The sequence below is a fragment of the Arachis duranensis genome, chromosome 6 (genome assembly GCF_000817695.3).
Source record: "Arachis duranensis cultivar V14167 chromosome 6, aradu.V14167.gnm2.J7QH, whole genome shotgun sequence".
Lineage (NCBI taxonomy): Eukaryota > Viridiplantae > Streptophyta > Magnoliopsida > Fabales > Fabaceae > Arachis > Arachis duranensis.
The window spans coordinates 97,398,698-97,422,113 of NC_029777.3; the positions used below are offsets into that span (position 1 = coordinate 97,398,698).

A 23,416-nucleotide genomic window follows, 5' to 3' on the forward strand; every position below is an offset into this window, starting at 1 on the left:
CTCTATGAGGATTAACTCTAAGTAGCATGCTTTCTAATTAATTGGAATTAAATAAATTGCAATTTTTTATTCGAACTACAAAAAAACTTACAGATATTTTAAAAGATGAAAATTTATACGTATTTGAATAATTTTATCATAAAGTTAATTCTAAGTGGTGCCCAACAAAGATTTTTCTTCTCTAAAATTATCTTATCAGTATTACATGAAAGTTGAAAGGTATATATATCAATCTTTCATTTCGGAAAATAAAAATAAAAGAAAGAAATACTACATCACTTCTTGAACTTCAATTAATTCATCTAATGTAGCAATCAAGATCGTTGTCATGGCCAAATTTGACCGGCAAATGGTCGATAAAGTCAATAAAGACAACCAAGATGGTTATGGTTTTATTCTTTCTATCTTCTCTTCCTTTTATATTTTGTTACACGGAAGAAGTCAAGAAACCATTAGTTTTATCCTAGATGATTTGATATATTTAATTAAATATATTTAATTAAACTATTTAACGGTTTAATAATATCATCGTGTGAGTATTCTGATAGCTTTATTCATCCTATGTCCCGGTTCACTTATTTAATATTTTTATAATGGAAAAGAACCTTAGTTTTATTCTTTGATTTCTTTCTACTGCTCTATCTTCTCCTTTCCTTTTCCGTTAGTATCACAGGAAAAAGCAAGAAACCTTGGGTGTTTTTTTAATTCTATGTTCTGTTCCTTGTTTTTATTCCTTCCGTTTTATTATCACACTTGTTCACTGCCTAAAAAGCAAGATACCTTGATTTTCATTATTTTTTTTTCTTTCTACAATGTTCTCTCATCCTTAAGTTTCAGTTATCAACACCAAAACGCAAGAAACCTTGTAGTTAGTTTTACTTATTCTATGTTCCATCAAGAATCAAGAAACCTCACTAAACAGTAAACACTACCATTAGAAAAACAGTGATGGTGGGAAGCTTAGATCTTTTGCCACGAGAATTGGTGTCCAAAATCCTCTCAAGGTTACCGGTGAAGCTTCTTCTCCGATGCAAGTGCGTGTGCAAATCATGGTTCGATATCATAACGGATCCTCATTTCGCGACCAATCACTACGTTGTCTACAACAACATCGAAGAAGTAGAAGAAGAAGAACTCTTGGTGATTCGAAGACCCTTTCTTTCTGGTCTCAAAACTTATATCTCTCTTCTTTCTTGGGACCCCAAAGAACCCAAAGGCTCTGTTTCTTCTGAAATTCTGAACCCTCCTTATGATTACGACTCTGATCACAAATACTGGACCGAAATCATGGGTCCTTGCAATGGCATATACTTCTTAGAGGGGAACCCAAATGTGATGATGAACCCTTCTCTGAGAGAGTTCAAGGCTTTGCCTGAATCTCAATTCACAACTCCACGTGGCACTTATTCCTTCACTGATTACTCTGGGTTCGGGTTTGATCCAAAAACTAACGACTTCAAAGTTGTTGTGATCAAGGATCTTTGGTTGAAGGAAACAGATGAGAGAAAACCAGGGTACTGGACAGCTGAATTGTTCAGCCTCAACTCAAATTCATGGCGAAAACTTGAAGATGATGCTGTTCTTCCTCTCCCGTTTGAGATTTGGGGTTCTTCTCGTGTTTACACTTACGTCAACCATTGTTGCCACTGGTGGAGCTATGTTAGCAACAGCGTTGACCGAAGAAAGATGCAGTCAACGCGAGATCTTGTTCTAGCATTCAACCATGTCAATGAGTGTTTCAGGAAGATCGAGTTACCGAGAATAAGGTACTCTCGCGAAGAAGAGTTTGCGACTCTGGTACCCTTTGAAGGTACCATTGGCGTTATTGTTTACCCTGTGAGGGGAACAGAGAAGGTTCTAGATGTATGGATAATGAAGGATTATTGGAACGATGAATCTTGGGTTAAGCTATACAGTGTTGGACCTGTGATGGTGGTTTACAAGCTTGTTGGGTTTTATGGGAGTGACAGGTTTCTTTGGAAGGATAGCAATGAGAGATTGGTGATGTATGGATCTGAATCGAAGGAAATGAGGGATCTTGAGGTTTATGGAAAGTATGATTCGTTAAGAGCTGCTAGGTATACTCAAAGCCTTGTTTCACTTCATAGAGGGAACGAGTTTCCTCACCAATTTGTTTCTTGTTGTTTGGTTCCGGATCCTCTGCTCAATCAAACTGACACGGACCTCATTTCCTTTTTGTAAGATTCTATTAAGAATTTTTTTTTTACGATATCTTTTAGTTTCGTAGGTTAAGTATTAATTCAATACAGAATAGTTGAGATTTTAATCTCGACATTTATTTAAGCACACAAAAGAACTAATTACTCTGTCAAAAGATTAGCAATAAGATACCTTTTCCTTATGTTAAAGATCTTTCTTGGGATTTTTTTATTGCTTTTGTTACATATCAGGTTGCATTTGGATAAAGCTACCATGTGTGTTACTGAAACAAGACATGGAAGTCAGACACGCATTAGTAGTATCCTTTTTCTTATGTACATTGAAAGAGGGCTTTTTTATTTATATATGCATGAGAAAATCATTTATTCCCAAAATGCACATGAATAAAAAGTGAGTTCAAAATGTGCAGCTCCATTTCAATTCAGACATCCATAAAATGGTATTACTCAGTATTTCAACCATGGTGCCCATGAATTAGAGATCTCATCTCAACTTTATTGGCCACGAAATGGAGCTCCCATTTCCTGCATGGCAAACGCAAATTGGAGAAACGAACTCAGGCATGGCAGACGCAAAATGGTGGTACGGCAAACGCAAAATGGAGAGCGTGTCAAGTTGGGCACACACGAAATGGGCACCAATTTCTGGTGTACCACACACGAAATGAGGCAACTAAGTGCATACCTCACACGAATTAAAACCAAAGCTAGGCTATATAAATCATTCTCCTACGGAAGTCATGTCACAATTCCAATTTTCACTTCTTTTACTTTCTCTTTTTCTCTGTGAATTCCGTTTCCATAGAGCTTGATATCATCAATTTTTGGTGTGGAAATGGCTTCTGAACACATATATGTGATTGTATATCCGAATGAAAAAATTTCTCATACAATCGAAGGTGTAAAATTTATGTGTGATGATCCATTTTGGATAATGATTTCTCCACAATCATCTTTGCAACAACTAAAAAATCTTATTCTGATGAATACTTGGTTGATTGAAAAAAAGGAGATCAGAAATCTGGTTTACAGGATGCTAGTTGCGGTAGCCAGTTCGTTTGCATATCAGAAAATGTATATTAAATCTGACCATCATGTTTCGATGATGTTTTTCTATCATCGTAGAATTGGAAGCATCTATTCCATGGAACTTTGTGTGAAGCTTCAAGATGTGGGGGGAGGGGGTAGCTCATCTAGTTTGAATAACGTAGAGGAAATGCAAAATTTTGGTGCCGCTGAAGCCATTCCCTTTTCGGGGATTGGTAGGGCTCGGAGTCCCTCTTTTAACGCCTTCGTGGCGCCGGCCCAGAATGCAAAAAATTCTCACGGATGTCCCTCCCTCACCACCCATGTTGCATCCCCAAAAGATATTGCGGACGGGTTGGCAGACACATCTGACGAAGATGAGATTGAGGATGAAAGCGGGGAGAAAGCAGAAGTTGTTCTTAAAACCCAACCGCTTCAGGGCGAAAGGGTTATCCCAACTCGGGTCGAACCGATAAATATGATGGGGGTAGGTGGCATTTCCAGCAGCACTCCCGGCCACTATCTTGCACTGAGTCTTGGTCCAATGAACTTGACTACCGCGGGAGACATTCTAGCAACTATGCTTTGACCAGTGAAATGGAGCTGGAGATTGGCTTGAAATTCCTGAATAGAGAAACAGCGATGCTTGCTATTAAGAACTACAACATTCGTAGAAGTGCAGAATACAAAGTGGTAGAGTTAGATCAAACTCGGCATGTAATTATGTATGTCGATGCAAACTTTTTGGTGACCAATGTTGCTGGATGGTAAGGGTTGCGAAGACGAGGGCTTCCAGATTTTGGGAGATCCGAAAATACCACGGACCTCATAGTTGTTTGGCAACTGCGACGTCGCAAGATCATGCTCAACTTGATAGCAATGTCATATGCCAGCACATATTTCCCATGGTTCAGGCAGATGCGACCATTTGCATAAAGGTGTTGCAGGGTTCTGTGGAGTCAACGTACGGATACAAGGTGTCTTACAAGAAGGATTGGCTAGCGAAGCAAAAGACAATAGTCAGAATCTATGGAGACTGGGATGATTCATACAACCAGCTGCGGAGATATTTCAGTGCGTTGCAAACTTTCATTCTAGGTATGAAAATACGCATGACTTTATTCGGATTGCGACGTTGTTTGTGTTTGTTACTCTTTTTTGATAAATGAGCATAATCGTCATAGGTACAATTGTCGATCTACAAACCCGACCGTAATACGTGGGAAACATGCTCGACCGTGACAGTGTCATGTTACATCAAGTATTCTGGTCATTTCAATCGTGTCTTGAAGCATTCAAGCATTGCAAGTCACTGGTCTCAATTGACGAAACACACTTGTATGGTAAGTACACGAGCACCTTATTGATGGAAATAGCACATGTTGGAAACAACAACATACTTTCCGTAACTTTCGCGCTTGGTAATCCTAACTGCATAGCAACATCCTCTAGAGTAACAATACACTCACCCCATCAGAGGTGGAACGTGTGGATTTTAGAACGCCATCCTTCCACAAGTGCACTAATAAGTGGATTGTCGTATTCAAAAGTCAAAACGCTTTATCAAAGATGCATAATAGAATCCAGCTTTTCTTAAATATGGTTCAAGCATCTGGCGCCTAATCTTCGTGGCTAGATCTACTTTATCTGAAGTAAAAACGTCGACTAGTGTGCCATGCGGAGTTAACACACGTGCCGGCTAAAATAGAGAAGGGTCAAAATACAATTATTCAATTTATACATTTATTATCAATAACAATTATTTTTTTATTAATAAAATAATTGACCTTCAGATGTAAATGCGTAAAAATGTAAAATTCATCCAACTTATTAACATTTTTCTTTACTTGATTTCACTACCACTCATTTTAATAAAAAATATTTTTTTTCCTCAATACAATTTTCTTTAACCCCACCAAAAGAAGATTAAACCCCTAAACTACACTTTTTGTTTTCTGTTTTCCCACCATTTATACACATTTTGAGAATAAATGATTTTTTTATACATATATAAATAAAAAAGCCATTGAAAGTGTATATTTTTATTTAAAAATATTATTTGTATATTAAATTTAATTATATATATATATTTTGTTTAATTCATTTTTATATTAATAACTAATTTTAGTGACTAATTTTAGTATATATATAATATAATTGATTTTTGTTTTGCCGTATTTTTTGGCTTATATATTAGAGTATTTTTATATTATGTATTTTGTATTTGTAGATACGAGACATTATTCAAACGAAATATACATGTGTTTTTTGTCATCCCACGTCACATTATTGTATTAATTGACTAATAGCATATTATCAATATATTAGATAGATAATAATTTAGTTAAAAATATTATTTATATCTAAAATTAATAACAAAAATTAGTTAATAACAAAAATTAATTAATTTAAATTTTTTTAGTCCGTTATTTATATTATTTGTCATAAGTGTTGTCTTTTTATACTTTCTCTAATAATAAAGGTGCTGATGTTATAATTATGGTTATTTATGTTAGAAATGGAAACTTCAAAGAGTTGAATTGAATGTATCAACGCTCTGTTTGGATATAAACCTTTCGATGGCAGAGTATTTAAAAATATTTTAAATACTTTAATTTAAAATAGCTTTTTTTTTTCAATCATTTAGATTACAAACTCAACTCTAGAGAGGAGATTATAAAAAATTTACAATAAAATTTGTTTTTTTTTAATTAATCTCTTTTAACACTGCTATCAAGAATAAACACAAAATATACAAATTAATTAAAATATTTCATCTGAATATTAATAAAAAGAATGATACAAATTTTAAATGTTTTGTGAAATATTTTGTTTAACTTAAAATACCTTTCTATGAGTCGTCATAAGAATAAATTTCTCGAAAATTTTATCTCTCTTTTAATATTCGATTGATAATAAAAATCAAATAAATAAAAGTCAGAGTTGTGGTATACATCTCTCTTTTCATTTTCCGTTGTTGCACATACAAATAAAATACTGAATACAAACAACGAAAGACTAAAACTTAATTATTGTGGGATTTTTGTTTTCTTTTTCTTTTTACGAAAGCTAGTCTTCGAACCTATCCTTTAGATCAGTTCTTATTGCGTACGAAAAATTAAAACAACGAGCTGCTCGAGAAGGAAATTTAATTTTCTAAAGCAAGTTGGACTTGATTGTACACATCAATGATGCTATTATTTTATCTTTATTTATTTACAAAAATAAAAGACAATGCATCAGTTCTAGAGATAATACTAGATTGGGTATGTACTTGCCGGTGCTCTGTAATGGTAGCTCGTTATCATAAAACAACGACAAAACATTATCCCATTAAATAAAATTAGTTACATAGATTAAACAACATTATTATATCCTATTGTATATCCAAAAAGTATAAAAAACAATAATAAGTATAACTAATATCAACAATGGTTTAAAAAAAAGTTACATTATAATTATAAATCATATTTTTAATTACTTATCCAATTATCAAATTTTAAAATTTAAAAAATTAGGATTAACAATTAAACTCATTTGCACTACAAATAGTTATTCCTAATATTGTCATATCCTCTAAATCTCTGGTCTCCTCTCGCCGTCGCAGCTTCACCTACGCCGTTACAACCCCCTCCAACCGACCATGCCAACACCGCGCGGGCTCCAACCGACGATGCCGACGAACTCCCTAACACCACTATTGTTCCTCCATAATCGAGTGATCTCCTTTCTCCCTCTCACCACCACATCTTCACCTACGCCACTGCAACCACCTCGACGCCAATGCATTGTTCAAAGCCATGTAGAATCTACACTCCGTTCTTGCCTCCCACGGCCTCGATCGCAAGATCAAGGTCACAATGCCGCACAACATGACGGTTCTCGCTTCTTCCTTCCTTCCTTCCTTCCTCCATCACCTTCGACATGAACCTCACAACGCCATACAACATGGCAGTTCTCGCTACTTCCTTCCCTCCTTCCTCCACCACCTTCGCCATGAACCTCGTTCCCATAATGACTGACATTGTTACCTTCTTAGCCGATACCAGTGCTCCTTTCAGGATCAACGCTTACCCTTACTTTGCCTACCGAGACAACCATACCAACTTCGACTACGCTCTTCTCGGTAACGCTTTCGGTGTTCACGATCCAAAAGGCTACGTCTACAGCAACATGATAGACGCGTAGATCGATGCTATGAGAAGGTATGCGTTGAAAGTTTTATATACGGATGCAGATGTTAATTTTTTATGTAAATAAAATGTTTATTCTTGATGTAGATGGGATATTTGTTCTTCCTATAAATGAGAAGTTTGTTCTTAATACGGAACTCGAGGTTGGTGACTGTAACACCCTACCACACAGAGCTTTATGTTTAAGCGTAAAACAGAGGTGGTATGGTATTACGACCTCTAAAATAATATGTGTGTGTGTGTGTGTAATAATTGAAAGAATGTAATATAAAATAAAATTGCAAAATTAAAAGCACAACGCACATATATATATATATATAATTAAAAGAATGTAATATACGAGGAGTCTTGAAGGATAGGTAAAACAAAATCGCAAAATTAAAAGCGCAACACTCAGGAAAGGATTACTTGCATACGAAGAAAGTTAAGGTACATAGACACATATAAATAGAAAGCAAGAACAGAGGATCAAGGGTACAAAATAACAAGCTCCTAACTCAAGATGCGAAGCTAAGGCTGACATGAGAATATTTATATACATACATATAGAGATCCATAACCCAAAATATATAAAAGTAACCCTAGTTCTTCATAAACCTCTGAGGTGCAAAAGTAAAACATATATACATAAGAAATGTCTATACATATAGATATAGCAAAATGAAACAAAACATCAAAACCCAAAAGCCCACTTCGCTGCAGAGAACTCCAGACGCCTAGCAAGGTGCCTCTCGCCCTGCATCTGAAAAATACAAATATTCGTATGGAATGAGAACCGAGGGTTCTCATCATGGTAATGGTGCCACATACATAAGACATAAGGTCTCGGAAATGCCAGAGGCAATCCTAGAATGCTGACACTCAGATTATAAAACTTAAAGAACTAAAACAGAAACTATAATCCTCCTTCATCCACTTTCCTCCAAAACCTCCAACTTCGGTAGAACCACATAAACAAGCAAGCAGACAATGACAAACATAAATAGAATACAAATAATACAGATAACATGTATAACAGTTAAACAGATTAAAGTCACGTAGGCATTCCCAATTAGAACACAAGCAAGCAATTAAAATAATATGCATATGATGCATGCCTGTCCTTTGGCTGATAAGTCTCATCTGTCAGTTATCAAGCTAACCCGACAAGTTTGGCTGCTAAACCCTGGACTGTCCCTCGATGTGTATCCCCAAAAGTCTATGCATAGCTTTTACTCATATATAAATCTTGGTCATTAAGGGATATCCTTCCCGAAAATTTATACGTGCTCAGTCACCCTTATGTCGTAGGGTCAATAGAATATTGTGTCTCAACCTAGAGCACATGATGGTAAGTTACTGCTCTTTACCCAGGAAAACTCGTATCTCAGATAAAATAAGTGCATAAGCCACTTAAGCATTCATATTCATTAGTAATCATTTCATAATCATTCATTATGGCCATAACATCACTTATACATCATATACTTGTGCCTTTTATACATAATTCATCATAACCCGGAGTAAGTGGGGAGAACCATACCCTTGCATCCACCCGGGGGAGCCTCTATACTAACCAGCCTGGAGCAAGTGGGGCGAAACCATAACCTTTATGTTTATCCAGGAGGTACGTTCTCATATGTCCAAGAGGAACAAAGGAGTGGATCCTGACCTCCCATCATCTCGCTGGGGGCGATTTTACAATACCAAGAGGAACAAAGAAGGAGATCCTTACCTTCCACCATCTCTATATACATGCAACCTATCTCCTCATACCTAACTCATCACTTCTCAAGCTTTCTTCATCTCCAAGTTACCACCCTCTCCGAACTTCTTTTCATCAATCGACACATAATTAAGGTTTAACGGTTAAAAGAGTAAAAGTAGAGGTCTAGAGGTTTAAAAATTAGGTTTTAAAACATAAAATTCACTTTGCTTAAAATAGGGTTCCCGCGTACACGTGGGCCATGAATACGCACGGGTGCGTTTTCCTTGCTCGCGTACGCAAGCACCTTGCTCGTGTACGCGAGATGTCCAACCCGAAAAGGTTGGTTGCGTCGTGTGCAGGTGGTCGCGCACACAACCCTTTAAAATCACTACTCGCATACGCGAGATGCCAAATCCAAAAGGGTTGGTCGCGTCGCGTGTAGGTGGTCGCATACGCAAGTTCTGCAGGATAGGTAAAAATGCCAAGTGCTGCATAATTTTAGTTTTGCACACCGAACTTTTGACTGGCATAAATTTCTCGTTTTAAAACATTTTTTAATCATTCTTTGAACGACATAAATTTCATGGACCCAATTTTCATATGAAACAAATTTGAAAGAATTTGGGGTTCCATAAGCCGAGTTATGGCTCGCCGAAGTTCGGCCAAAAATCAGATTTTCACAAAATCTTCCAAACCTCTATTTTTGCAAAACATAATTCATTACCAACAACCGGTCATACCTCAATTTCAAACCATCTCATACATGAATTTCTTAATTATATCAACAAGATCATCAATATATCACCACATATTCATATTCATTCATATCACCTTGTCAATCATCATTAAATCATCATTTAGCATCCCATTTTTATCACAAGCATTAATAACCAAACCCATACTCAACCTATTTCAACAATTATTATCAAAGGTACCAAGCATTTAACATACTCATGTATTACAACCTATCCTATGGCCATCTAGCCTAACTTTTCACAAGACATTATATATTAAATACGAGAAACCAAAACCATACCTTGGCCGATTTCCTCGTATAACCCAAGGTAACACAATTAGGCAAGATTACAAGCCTCCAACACCCAAACTTCAGCAACCAAGACCCAAACAAAGCTTCCAATTTCCATAAATATGCTCCAATTATTATACATACACCATCTAATTCACATTACCACATTTATATACCAAATTTTAATATCCAAACTCACATAATCTAAGAACCTGCAAGGTTTTGAGAGCCCTTACCTTATACGTGACTTGGTTGAACAAAAACCTACAAATCCTTCAAGCTAATTTGAGCCTAAACATCAAGACATCAAGTTTTAACAACCAAACCCCAAAAATTTTGAAAATCAAGGGAATTGAGAGGCTGAGATAAGAAATGAAACCTTTTACCAAAATTGATTATCGGACTTTGTAGAGCTCGACGCGCTGGACGCGTGGCTGCAAACGGTGCGGCGTTCGGAGCTCGGAGTTGGAAGAAAAGTGAATTTGAAATCAATGCAAGGGTTTGAGTTTCTTCCCCAAGCTCTTCCCTCTTTTTTCTGAGTTTCAGCATTCCTTGCATGAATGGGGAGAGAGAATGAGCTGAGCTCATTTGTTTAAATGAGCGGGTTGGGCTCACGGGCCCGGTTTGGACCCGGTTCGGCCTATTCGGCCTAATCTTGGGCCAAATTCTTTAAAATTAATTAGTGTCAAAATTATTATTTTAATTATCTCTATTCCATAAAACTATAAAATTCATATTTTGAAAATTTTTATTAAAATTTAATTTATTGATTAATTATTCGCTAATTTTACGAAATTTACAATGACAGCAAGACATGGCAGCGCTGGGGAGGGGGTTTGGATTAGAAGTGAGTGTAATTAGGGTTAAAAGGGAGGGGATGATTAAAATGTTAAATGGTAGGGTTAAAAGTCTTTTTTAACTTGAGTTGGGGTGGTTTTTTTTTTAATCCTCAGTGGGCTAAAAAATCAGCCCATTGTTCAAGTTGTTCAGATTCTCCAATGTCTACCTAGAGAAACTGATATATATTATATTGAAATTTAGACTATTGATACGTAGATCTTTTTACCTATCTCATACATAATTATTTTAAGTCTTTTTCTATTATTTACTCTCTGACCACCTTCTATCTTATCTACTTTTTTGACAAATATTCTACTAATTTTCTTTCTACATGTTCAAATCATCTAAGATGAAATTCTAAAAATAATATTTTTTACAAAATCACTAAAAGAAAATAGGCCAAAAGCGTGGCCAAAAAGGATCAATGGTTACGCTTTTATGAGAGTGGCGATTGATTAGAGATTCGGCCATATTTTTTCTCGCCACGCTTTAAAGGGTCAATGGCCGAGGGTGGCAATTGATTAGAGATATGGCCACATTTTTTTCTGCCATGCTATAGAGAGAAGCATGGATGTTTTGAAAGCGTGGCAACATGGTTCATTATAGTAGCATTTTTAAAGCATGATTGTTTCCTATTACTCTTTTGGCACGCTTTAAAAGCGTGGCCAAAAGGGTTTTTTTTTTAAAAAAAAACTATAACCCTAAATGCAAGACTCTCTCAAACCTAATAACCCCTGAAGCCTAATAACCTTAAACACGCTTCAAGACTCTTTCACTCCCAGCAATGCCTCCATCACTCACAACCCCTGCACTGACGGTGAAATCCTAATAACTCCTGAAGAACGAAGAACATCACCGGCGCTCACAATGCCTCCGTCGGCACTCCCACCATCACTGGTCCCACCATAAACCCCTAACCCTCTTCTTGGTGGTGAATCTGACTTCCCTCACAAGCCCTACATGGATTCTCCCTTGTCACTGTAATTCCGTGACCTCTTCTGCCGTCGCTTCCTTCCATTGGTCAAAAGAAATCCGCTGCCACCACTGGTTTTCTTTTACTCTGTTAGGTGCCCGATTTTCTTCATATTTGTTCCGTTGCTGTGGTAGAACTTAGTGATTGTCATTTTGATTTTTAATTTTGTAGAACTTAGTGCTTATTTTGAACCTAAATTATAGAAAAATACTTTGAACCAGGCTACTCTGTTTCGAACCTGTCTCTGTGTTCCAATCTCAGCTCCAAGTGCCTTCTTCCCATATTTGTAGTTGTTCTCTCAGGTGAATATTCTTTTTTTCTCCTTAGTGCATTGCCTTTGAAAAGACTTGACAAGAAACTCAAAAGAACATTTTTACATTCACATCGTAAGGTATTTATGTTTCACCCACAATAAGCTTCATCAAAATTTGTTTGAAGCAATTAGATTCACAAATATATTGTCAATAACACTGGTAATGTATTAAATATCATATTGATAAGTAGATCAACTAAAATGACCCAAAATGAATAAGTTCTTTTTAGTTGGAAGGCAAAATTCTAATTTAAGTCCTGACAAACAAATTTTCAATCAGGGAAAAATATTTATCAGAGTTAGTCTATCATTAACTTTTGTTATTGAATATCAAGAATTAACATCACACTGACAGGACTGTATTTCATATAATTGATTATTCCTACATCTTGATGAGTATATAACATAGCCAAATTATAAAAGTATTTCTAGTTATATGGATTCTGTTACATTGGTGGCAGCTGAATATGCACGGGGATTTGATTTGGTGGAATTAGATACATTGTTAATATTTTCCATGATTATTGGATCCACTATATCTAACTTGTCTTTCCCTCTTTGACAAGGTCAATAAGCAGCTTCTTCTTCTGTCCTTGCAACCAAGAGAAATCAACTCACTGGTGCTTGGATTCAGCTTGGCTCTGAGACCAAAATATAATCCACTTTGATCATATCACTGGTGTAGGAAGTTATTACGAGGAATCATATCTCACAACAATTTAGTTCATTAATTTTTTTTATTTCCGTGTTGAAGTGCTGGTTCACTGTTGATTGTTATTCTGGATGCACACATTAGTCAAAGTAAATAATGGGTAGAGTTTCTTTATCTAATATAGAGATATATAGTATATGAGGAGAATGTTTGTCCATATCACGTTTAATGATTATGTGCATGCAAGTTTCTATATGATCTAGACAATATATGCTTGCTGATGGTTTGGAGTCCTAATTTTGTAGGATTAAATTTCATGTATAAACAAAGTATTTTGGAGGCTTGCACAGCATTGACTCCTAGTTAATTAGGAAGCTAGATTCGCAGTTAGTGAGATTAACAGTAAATACTTCAATCTAGAAACTTAGCTATTTATTTGAAATATATATGTTCTCGATGACTGTGTCCAAGGACTGGATGGATACACCACGTCATGAGAAAGAATATCAAGTTAATGTAGAAAGATTTTTACACTTTACTTTCTCATCAACGGGAGTTGCTCAAAAGGAAGAATTTCAATGCCCATATGCAAAGTGTTGTAATAGACTTTGGTTAAAGAGAAATGACATATGTGATCATCTAATATGCCATGGTTTTGTAGAAGGTTATAGGCGGTGGTTTAATCATGGGGAATCACTTGTTGCTATGGATGTTAACAGTGACATAGACGGTGAATATAACTACAATGATAACATTGATGAGTTGTTACATGATAGATTTAGAAATACTACACAAGTTGATGGACAAAACATGGGGCCCAATGAATGTGCAAATGAATTTTATGAATTAGTAGACGAGACAAGCCAAGAACTATACCCCGGGTGTAAAGGATAATAATCATTTACCATCCATCTTTACTTGTTAAAAATGCATGTATAGTTGGAGTAATACGTCGTTCACTTATCTCTTGAAATTATTGAAAAAAGGAATACCATATTTGAATATTCCTACTTCTTTTGATAAAACCAACAATATGGTGAAGAATTTGGATCTTGACTACCAAAAGATCGATGCATGTCGCAATGACTGCATGTTGTATCAGAATGGGCATGAGAATGACTCATCTTTCCATGTTTGTAGAACATCCCGTTATATTGAGCATCACATAGAAGAGGATTATACTAGCTCATCTAGAAAGCCTCGCAAAGTTGCTGCGAAAACTCTTAAGGCATTTTCCTTTGATTCCCATACTTCAAAGGCTTTTGATGTGCACAAGAACTATCGAAGCTATGTCTTGGCATCATAATGAACGTGTTAAAGACGGGTTGTTAAGGGATGCTATCGATGGTGAATCTTGGAAAGCATTTGACAATCGACATGAAGATTTTGCAAAGGAGCCTCGTAATGTGAGACTTGGCTTAGCAAGAGACGGATTCAATTCATTTCGAACTTTGAGCAGTACACATAGTACATGGCCTGTTGTTCTGATGATGTATAATATACCCCCTTGGATGAGCATGAAGCCTGATTATTTTTTGCTATCTTTACTCATTCCTGGACTACAATCACCGAAAAATGACATTGATGTCTTTTTTCAACCGTTGATTGAGGAATTAAAAGAATTATAAGAATCAGGTGTCGAAACATATGATTCCAAAGAAAACAAAACATTCAACATGAGAGCATATCTTTTGTAGACAATTAATGATATCCTTGCGTATGCTATGTTATCTGGGTGGAGTACAAAGGAAAAATTGGCTTGTCCATGTTGTAATGATGAGATTTCTTTTATCTATCTGAAATATGGTCACAAGATTGTTTATATGAATCACCGAAGGTTTTTACCCATGAATCATCCATGGAGCCATACCAAAAGATCTTTCAATAAAAAAATTGAACTCAAGTCTCCACCGCAGTTGTTAGAGGGTTCAACTGTATTTGATATATTGCAAGAGGTAGATAATTCTTTTGGGAAGAAACAAAGGAGATCAAAGAATGGCATATCAAATTGAAAAAAAAGCGGTCAATTTTTTTTATTTACCATATTGGAAGTACAACATGTTTAGACACAACCTTAATGGCATGCACATAGAGAAGAATATATTTGATAGCATAATTGGAATTCTTTTAATTTGGATATTCACGAAAAGACAAATGATCATGTAGTTGCTCGTTTTGACCTTAAAGATATGGGTATCAGAAAAAATCTTCAACCAAAAGATACGAAGGATGGTAAAAAAAACTAAGTTAGCATAGGTATGCTTCTCAATGACTCCAACAGAGAAAATAATCTTTTGTAGTGTGTTGAAAGCAGAAAAATTACCTGACAGTAGTGCTTCCAATATTGCTCGATGTGTGCATGAAACAAAAAAGAAGATTTCTGGTTACAAGACCCATGATGCTCATTTCATGTTATATTACTTGTTGCAAGTACCAATCAATAGCATACTTCCTGACCATATTGCCATCGCTCTAGTTTGATTATGTTCATTTTTTTACCAGATATATCATAAAATAATTAGCCTAGATGAGGTAGCTAACGTAAATTGCTGAGACATTATGCCAATTGGAAAGGATTTTCCATCCACGCTTTTTTGACACAATGGTGCACTTGCCTATTCATTTGGCAAATGAAATGAGGTTAGGTGGTCTAGTTCAATATCGTTGGATGTACCATGTTGAACGGTATATATGCACACTAAAATCGTATGTTCGTAATAGAAGTCGTCCAATATTTGGCGAAGGATCCATTGCCGAAGGATATTTGGCGAATGAGTGTATAAACTTTTGCTCACAATATTTGCATGAAGATGTTCAGACAAGATTCAATAGAATTTCTCGAAACAATGATGAGTGTGTTTTATATGAGCTGCAAGCTCCAAGTTTGTTTCCAAGTAAAGGATGTCCTCTTGGTGGAAAAATGGGAGATTTATTTATTTTAGATGAAAAATCAGAAATACAAGGTCATGCATACATCCTAACACTACAACAAAATTCATTTTTAGCGACAAACTTTTAGCGGCAATAATACAATGGCTACTATTTCCTTTATTTAACTTATATTTTTGTAGCCATTACACATTTGCCATTATTAATATATGTTATAATGACAATTATTATTATTGCCACTAAATTATTACTTCTTTTACTTTTATATTTATTTTTTCAAATTAATAACGGCCATTGTGATTATTGCCGGTAAACGTATTCCTATTTTCCTAAACTAAATTGATTGAAAAAGAAAAAAAACTTCCTGTGTTGGGGTTTGGTTTTTCAGAAGACTCACTTCCCTCCGTCACTACCTTAATGTAACTCACTTCCCTCCATCATCGACCATCACCGCCATAGGCCTTGCTACCGCTGACAGCCGCCGTCCATCGTCCTACACTCATTCAAACTGCATCTCTATTTCTCCACCTTAGATCTGCGTTGTAAATTCCTGATTCCTTTGATCCAAATTGGAAAACCAAAAAATAGTGTCAGTGTTATGCCATGGAAGCTTGAGCTCGTAGTTTTGGTGTGAGTCCTGCGACTGCGATACTCTTCCTTCTCTTTCTTTCTCTGCTTATAATGAAGGACTCCGAATCCCATTCGCCTTCTGTCGTTGGCCTCACATCGATATATTTCTTATCTCTCTCATTCATTCCAATCTTTTCTTCCCTAATTCTCTAGAATTAGGGATTTTATGTAATTGCGAATTTATTATTTTGGAGTTTGGACCGTTCAATTCTTGGTTGAAGAAAGATGAATATCTGTCATAATTATGTATTTTGGTTCTTGTTCGTGAAAATTTTTCGCAGGGGGCAAGAAATTCTGCACCACCACTGATACGTTGACTCAGCGGGAGCCTGATTCAATGCTGGCTGCTATGTTCAGTGGTCGCCATACTCTCTTCCTAGATTCTAATAAGGCAATGTCAAATTATGTCTTTCTTTGTTTCTTTGTGTATACTTGTATATGGTTTCCTCAATTATGCACGTTTGGCTTTGTTTATTGATTTGGTGAAAATTGCAATGACTGGTTGCAGGGATATGTCTTTGTTGACAGGGATGGTAAACACTTCCATCACATTCTTAATTGGTTGAGAGATGGCGTGGTTCCCATTCTGGAGGACTCTGAATATAATGGAAGGAAGGAAGGAAGGAAGCTGAAGGTTAATTAGGATTCACCACTCTTGACACCCATAAGTATTAGATCTTTTCCAATTTCTATTTCAGTTACGATTAATGGTTTCACTCACTCCCTTAGGCATAGATCGTGTTGCCGATCCCTTCAGATCTACTTCTGTATATTCTATCTAATTTCTTGTAATTAGAATGGCAATCAAATGGTTCACGATATATCCATTTAGCGTTTATTATTTACTTTTTTTATTTTATGAAATAATGAAGCGAACAAGGGAGGAATCCAAAAAGCAAGTGCATTGCATTGCATGCTGAGTAAGAGTTTGTGGAGAGTGAGTGTGGGATTAAAAAAGGGAATTCAAAATTCAGCGACTGGGGTCAGGGGGTGACTTGCCCCAATCTGGTGGTGAGTACAACCCTTATCGCGCGCCGCGTAGGGTCAATTCCAGCCACGGCATGATGATCGATGATGACAAGGAGGCTGGTTCTTTGGGGCCATACCACGACAGGCCAAGAACTTTCCCCAACATGCGCACCAAACCTTACACCCCACTGGTAAATTAACTCCACTACCACTGCTTCCTTCATCATCTAATTTCAACCATTTTCTCACTCCCATCTTTCTGCAGATATTTCGTATTCTCTTGGGAATAAATGTCTGTGTTTTATTCATTCTTTTGCTCCTCAGATTTGGGGCTATCTTTTACATGGGAGCTAGTACATCTCCCATCATTGTCTTTGTCATCTCTATTTGTATTCTCAGCTTTCTTGTGTCTATATATCTTACAAAGTGGGTGATTGCAAAGGACGAGGGCCCCCCTGAAATGGTTCAGGTAACTCTATTTCCTATGCTTAACTTTTTATGTCCTGCTCCCACAAACATTCTAGATTTATATTCCCTTTTATTGAATTCTGGTCTTCATTTCAGTTACTGGGTTTTTGCAATATGAAATATTGATATAGAATGTGATGCGAATCACGTAGAACAACTATATTTTTTTTATCAAATAGAGAGAAGTTGATTGTTGTGGATTCTGTAAGAGAGGATGATGTCGATTGCTGTAGGTTGCATCCCTGGCTAAAACAAAAGTGGCATTTCATCCATAGTCTTTTGACAGAACAATTTAGCATTAATATAACTTTCATGTGGTTTTTATAATAGTAGAAAATTTAGAATTCTCATTCAATTTTCTCAAGTTTAGTTGATTCGGGTTATTGAGCGTTAAGTAGCCACCTATATACGACAAGATGATGAAAACTTGTCTAGAGAGTTGATTGGAAGAAGAAGACAAATAAACAACAAAGGCACTAGTGCAATACCCTAAAATTAAGTTTTCAGTTACTATTATAATTTTCTCATAATGCATTAGGATACTTGTCAAACAATTACAATACATCATATTAAAATAATAAATTAAACTATTTTTATCTTGATAAATATGATCATGTAGAGCTGAATCAAAATGATTCTTACAGGAACCTGAATTATTTACAACTGCTCCTGCCCTTGCAATACCAAAAGCTATATCAAATGCTGGTCTAGAGGCTTCTCAAATTGATTATTATGAAATAAATGAAGCTTTTTCTGTAAGGAATACAGCACCCTTTACTCATTCATTCTTATTTCCTTTATCTTTTGTTCTTCTAATTTCTTCTATACAGGTTGTGTCTCTTGCAAATCAGAAGCTTCTTCGTCTTAGTCCTGTGAGTGTTCATGTGACTAAACTAGTTCTTTGCACATTAATCTGACATTTTCTTTTGGCTAGCATGGCTACTTCTCCAATTTGATTCCTTCATTCTGCCCCATTACATGACTAAATATTGTATATAATTCATGCATTTCTTATTAAATGCAGGACAAACTTAATGTACATGGTGGAGCTGTATCATTAGGCCATCTACTGGGTTGCAGCGGGGCTCGAATCCTAGTTACATTAATAGGGGTAAATTGCAATCTTGGTTACTCTAAGCATCTTATTCCTTCACCCTTACATACTTTCGCATGTTTATGAACCAACTTGGGTTCGACTGTTTTAGGTATTAAGATAGAAGAATGGGAGATATGGCATTGCTGGCATCTACAATGGCGGAAGCGGAGCATCTGCACTTGTCCTTGAGCTCATGTAAGCACTTTTTTACCTTGCCAAATAACATTACTCTATCCCTTGGAATATATTATTTCAACTCATTGAAAACCTTAGTTGAATCAAGTATTCATCTTGCTATTCTTTTTTTCTATGTATATCTGTTAGGACTCGTATGTCATTCAAAGCTTTGAGAGAGGAATAGCTGCTCAAAATGCTGGTCATTTTTCTTGGGAGATAGTTCTGGTGTGATTTCTAACTGCACTGAACTGTTGATAGGTTTAACTGATATCACTGACTAGTGTTTCAGCATGTCATAATGTTCTAAAATCTCACTAATTTTGTTTTGTTATCAGATACTTGGTTTAGCATGTCTTAATGTTCTGACTAGTGATCCCTTGATGATTTTACATACTTGTGTTAATGATATATGGTTATTATTGTAGCAGAGGCAGCTATTCTATTGAACCAGGATCTTGACTTTGGCACTACACCAATAAAAGACTTGGTCAGGCAAATGGAGTACACACTTTGGAATTTTGGTCTAAACATGTTGGGACAAAGTCCACTTTGTTTTCTAAATATATAATGTAGATTTACTTTTAAATTCTTTTTTTGTAATATTTGTGTTGTTTAAATTTGTATTATGCTTTATTACTTTTTAGGAGAAATTTGTGTATAAATATTTTGAATTTAATGAAATATTTCATTTTGTATTAATTAATTTTAGTATATTTATATTACGTACAATAATAATAATTGTTGGTAAAAATAATTTGAAATTTAAAAAAAAATGATAGGTTGTCATTTATAAAAGAGTGAACATAATTAAAGTTTTAATATTTTAGTGGCAATAGTAATGACAACTAAAAATGAATAACATTACAATTTTAAAATTATTTTTAGTGGCCAAATAAATTGCCGGTAAAATGGGTTTTGGCGGCAATAGTAATGGCCACTAAAAATTGAATAACATTGTAATCTTAGAATACTTTTTGTGGCCATATAAATTGCCAAAAAAATAGCTGCTAAAAGTTATATACTTTTTGTGGCCATTAAAAAAGTCTTTACCGGCAAATGTTATAATTGCTGCTAAAACCTTTTAGCGGCAAAGCATAAAACGGCTAATGTCTAATTGCCGGTAAATGTATTAGCGGCTATTTTTATTGCCTCTAAACGCAAAATAAATGGCCGCTAAAAGTGATTATTTTTGTAGTGTAAACAATTATGATAAGATCGAAGTCTACATGAGGTATTTTATTTGATTCATTATTATTTGTTAGATCTCAATAATAATATTTTACCTTACTAACAAATAAGACTATGAATATTTGATCTTTTCAGAGAGCATGAGGAGGCAGTTAATGATAACAATCTACAAAGAACAAAGTGTGAGAAAGCCAAAGACTGCAGTCAATAATTCTCATAATGGTTTAAAATTCGTGCCATGAAAAAAGATGTGCCTAGTTGGACAAAAGGGTTGGCTAGGATTTCAAATAGAGTTGCAAAAAGATTTTCAGGTTTATTAATGGGTATATGTTCCATACAAGGCACCGTGATGCGAGATGCAAAACCCAAAATCGTGGTGTAAGATTAGACTCATTGACTCTTAGATTTGCTAGTGTGAAAGATAAGAACCCAATTGAAGCAAAAGTAGCCTATTATGGTAGAATAATATATATGTTTGAGTTAGATTATTATGGCCAATTTAAGATAGTCATGTTTAAGTGTGAGTGGTATATAGTTGCAAAAGACAACTTTAGTCTTTCATATGTGTATTTCAATAAAAAATGCTACCAAGAAGAACCATTTGTGCTAACATCTCAGATAAACCAATACTTTTATGTGCAAGACCTATATGTGAGTGACAAACACTATGTTATGAAAATAATTTCAAGAGATTTATCTAGAATAAATGATGACCTTGAGTCTGATTCTCCCATAATATGTGCAAGGGAGCCATGTGAACCTAAAGTGATTCCAAGTCTTCCAAATGATAATGGTGAAATTGATTAGTGAAGAATGATCGACAAACAACCATTATAGATATGGCTCCAAACATGTTTGCCAAATAACATTGTGAGAAAGATGAGAAAAACAAATGAGTACATGGATGACCTTGATTCTGAAACATCTTGATAAGTTTTCATGTAGTGTTTTTTTGTTAGAATCCTAAACGACTCACTTTTCTAAGAACAAGAAAACATGTCTTGTAAGAATAATAATATCTCTTCTTCATGTTTATATTTAGGCTATCTCTGCTAAGAATACTGAAAATAGATCAAAGCAAATATGTCCTCACCAAATGGAATCCACAAATTTTGGAATAGTGCGTAAGTAGCTGGTAATATAACTTATTTTTTGTGATTTCTCCTTTATATTCATGGTGTAGTTGTCTAGTTAGTATGTTTCATGTAAACTTTTTTCTATGTACTCTAGCGTGATTCTAAAGAGAACAGTAAAGAACCATCAAGGGCTAAAGTTTTTATAGCAACTCGCACAAGTAAAAAGGAAAAAGAAAATGATGCTAAAACACACCACAATTGTGAGTTGTTTGTATTTGTATTAAATTTATACAATATAAATTCTAAAGTGATTTCTACTTGGTTGGTAACATTTGCATCAATCACTTGTCTCAATTTATTAAAAAAAGTACACTTTGATTACCTTTGTGGTGAACATTATTTTATTAAAGAAAGCGTGTTTAAATTCCATATATCTATATATTTAAAGGAAAATAGAAACAAAGCTAGGTTTGTTACGAATGGAAGTAAACTGGAGAATGTGGCTCCAATATAAAACATTACAGGTTTTAATTGGAGTAATGCATGACTTATATATACATATAGTTTCCATTGATATATGTCCTCTCATTTTTTGGTAAAATATATGATGCACTAACACAACAATATTTAATATTATACAGGGCCGTGGTAAAATAATTTCGCTTATAATAGATGATTAGTAATCATGAAGTTTTATATTTTGTAATGAAGTATATATACAAGAAGTAGATAATGTAATAATTGTTGGAATTCTAATTCATGTATTAAAAATTTATGGGTAATTATTATGACTTTGATTTTTGGTATTTTATTAGAGCATATATTATGTGATCACACACACTTTTTGTGGTGACAACTTTACGAAGGTTGGATTAGTTGATTTAAAATTACTGGTCATCGACTAAATTATAAAATTATCTATGAATTTTTGCAAAGTTTTATTACGAAGATTAAAAGAATAATAATAGGTTACTGACCAAACTTATAGCTACGCTTTAAGAGAGTGGCTATATTATACTGTAGTTATCAATAGCCACACTTTAAAGCGTGGTCATATCTCTCTCTATTGGCACGCAACTAAAGCGTGGCCATATATATCTATATTGCCACGCTTTTCAAGCGTGGCCATATCTCCCTCTAATGGCACGCTTTTAAAGGATGGCCATATTTTTTTCCATTGCCATGCTTTTAAAGCATGACATTATCTATCTCTATGCCACATTTTAAAAGCGTGGCTATATCCCCACATACGGCCACGCTTTTAAGCGTGATAATATGTAAAAAGCGTGAAAAAAAGCATGGTGATAGAGCAACCGCCACGCTTGCAGATATGACCCTTTCACAAACGTGACGGTAGCTCAAAAAGCGTAGCAAAAAACTATTGCCACGTTTTTTCAACTTTTTACCATACTTTAAAAGGGTAGCAATAGAAGTGTTTTCTTGTAGTGAATAAATTTTACAAAAAAAATTATATCTTTATTCTTTATTTTTTCTGTACTTGTGTGACTACTCATCTATATCAATATCAATATTTTTCCAACACTAAAATTTGCATACGGTCTTGACATGAGAAATACAAAATACTAGTAAAGGGATTATGTGATTTTGCAAAAAATTGTGTCATTTAGTTGTTACTAATTGTTTTAATCTGCATAGTAGTATAAAAGATAGAAAATTTTGTATGAAGTAGGAATCATTTTATCGATTAACATTTCATGTATAAAAAATAAATGCATGTCTTACTTATATAAACTAGATTAATATCTTATTTAATAGCACATAAAAAATAAGATCTAGAGTTTATTGATTGATCAGCCTAATGTCTATTCTGCAACAACCAATTTGTTTCCTTTCACTAATCTTGTCGGTTGAGAAATGACATGAAGTGATCGATCCTTGTACAATGAGTAAAGAAAATTTATAACAATAATGTCACAGCAAAGAAACAAATTTTGATGACAGATTAGAGATATCCGTATTGAGCGAGGAATGAGGTTTCGAATATATGACTCTTTTTTTCACCACGATTAGA

At 35.0% G+C, this 23,416-nt stretch overlaps 1 protein-coding gene and 1 long non-coding RNA gene across 2 annotated transcripts; both read left to right on the plus strand.

Moving 5' to 3' along the window:
* The first annotated feature begins 661 nt into the window (after window positions 1–661).
* On the plus strand, window positions 662–2,960 carry LOC107494857 (F-box protein CPR1). The gene is made up of 2 exons (XM_016115898.3): window positions 662–2,198; window positions 2,412–2,960. Exons 1-2 carry the CDS (start codon window positions 949–951, stop codon window positions 2,566–2,568), a joined length of 1,407 nt encoding a protein of 468 aa, XP_015971384.1. The 5' UTR covers window positions 662–948; the 3' UTR covers window positions 2,569–2,960.
* A 15,528-nt stretch (window positions 2,961–18,488) lies between these two features.
* Window positions 18,489–19,262, plus strand: LOC107494858 (uncharacterized). Its single transcript, XR_001593380.3, has 4 exons — window positions 18,489–18,602; window positions 18,678–18,719; window positions 18,872–18,958; window positions 19,053–19,262. It is a non-coding gene; the product is annotated as an uncharacterized LOC107494858 (long non-coding RNA).
* The last annotated feature ends 4,154 nt before the right edge of the window (window positions 19,263–23,416 follow it).

What these genes read in the sequence shown, in the direction of transcription:
- LOC107494857 (XM_016115898.3), top strand. Translation starts at nt 949, where the DNA reads ATGGTGGGAAGCTTAGATCTTTTGCCACGAGAATTGGTGTCCAAAATC. An exon ending in ACGGACCTCATTTCCTTTTT is followed by an intron (nt 2,199 to 2,411) that starts GTAAGATTCTAT and finishes GTTACATATCAG; the next exon opens with GTTGCATTTGGATAAAGCTA.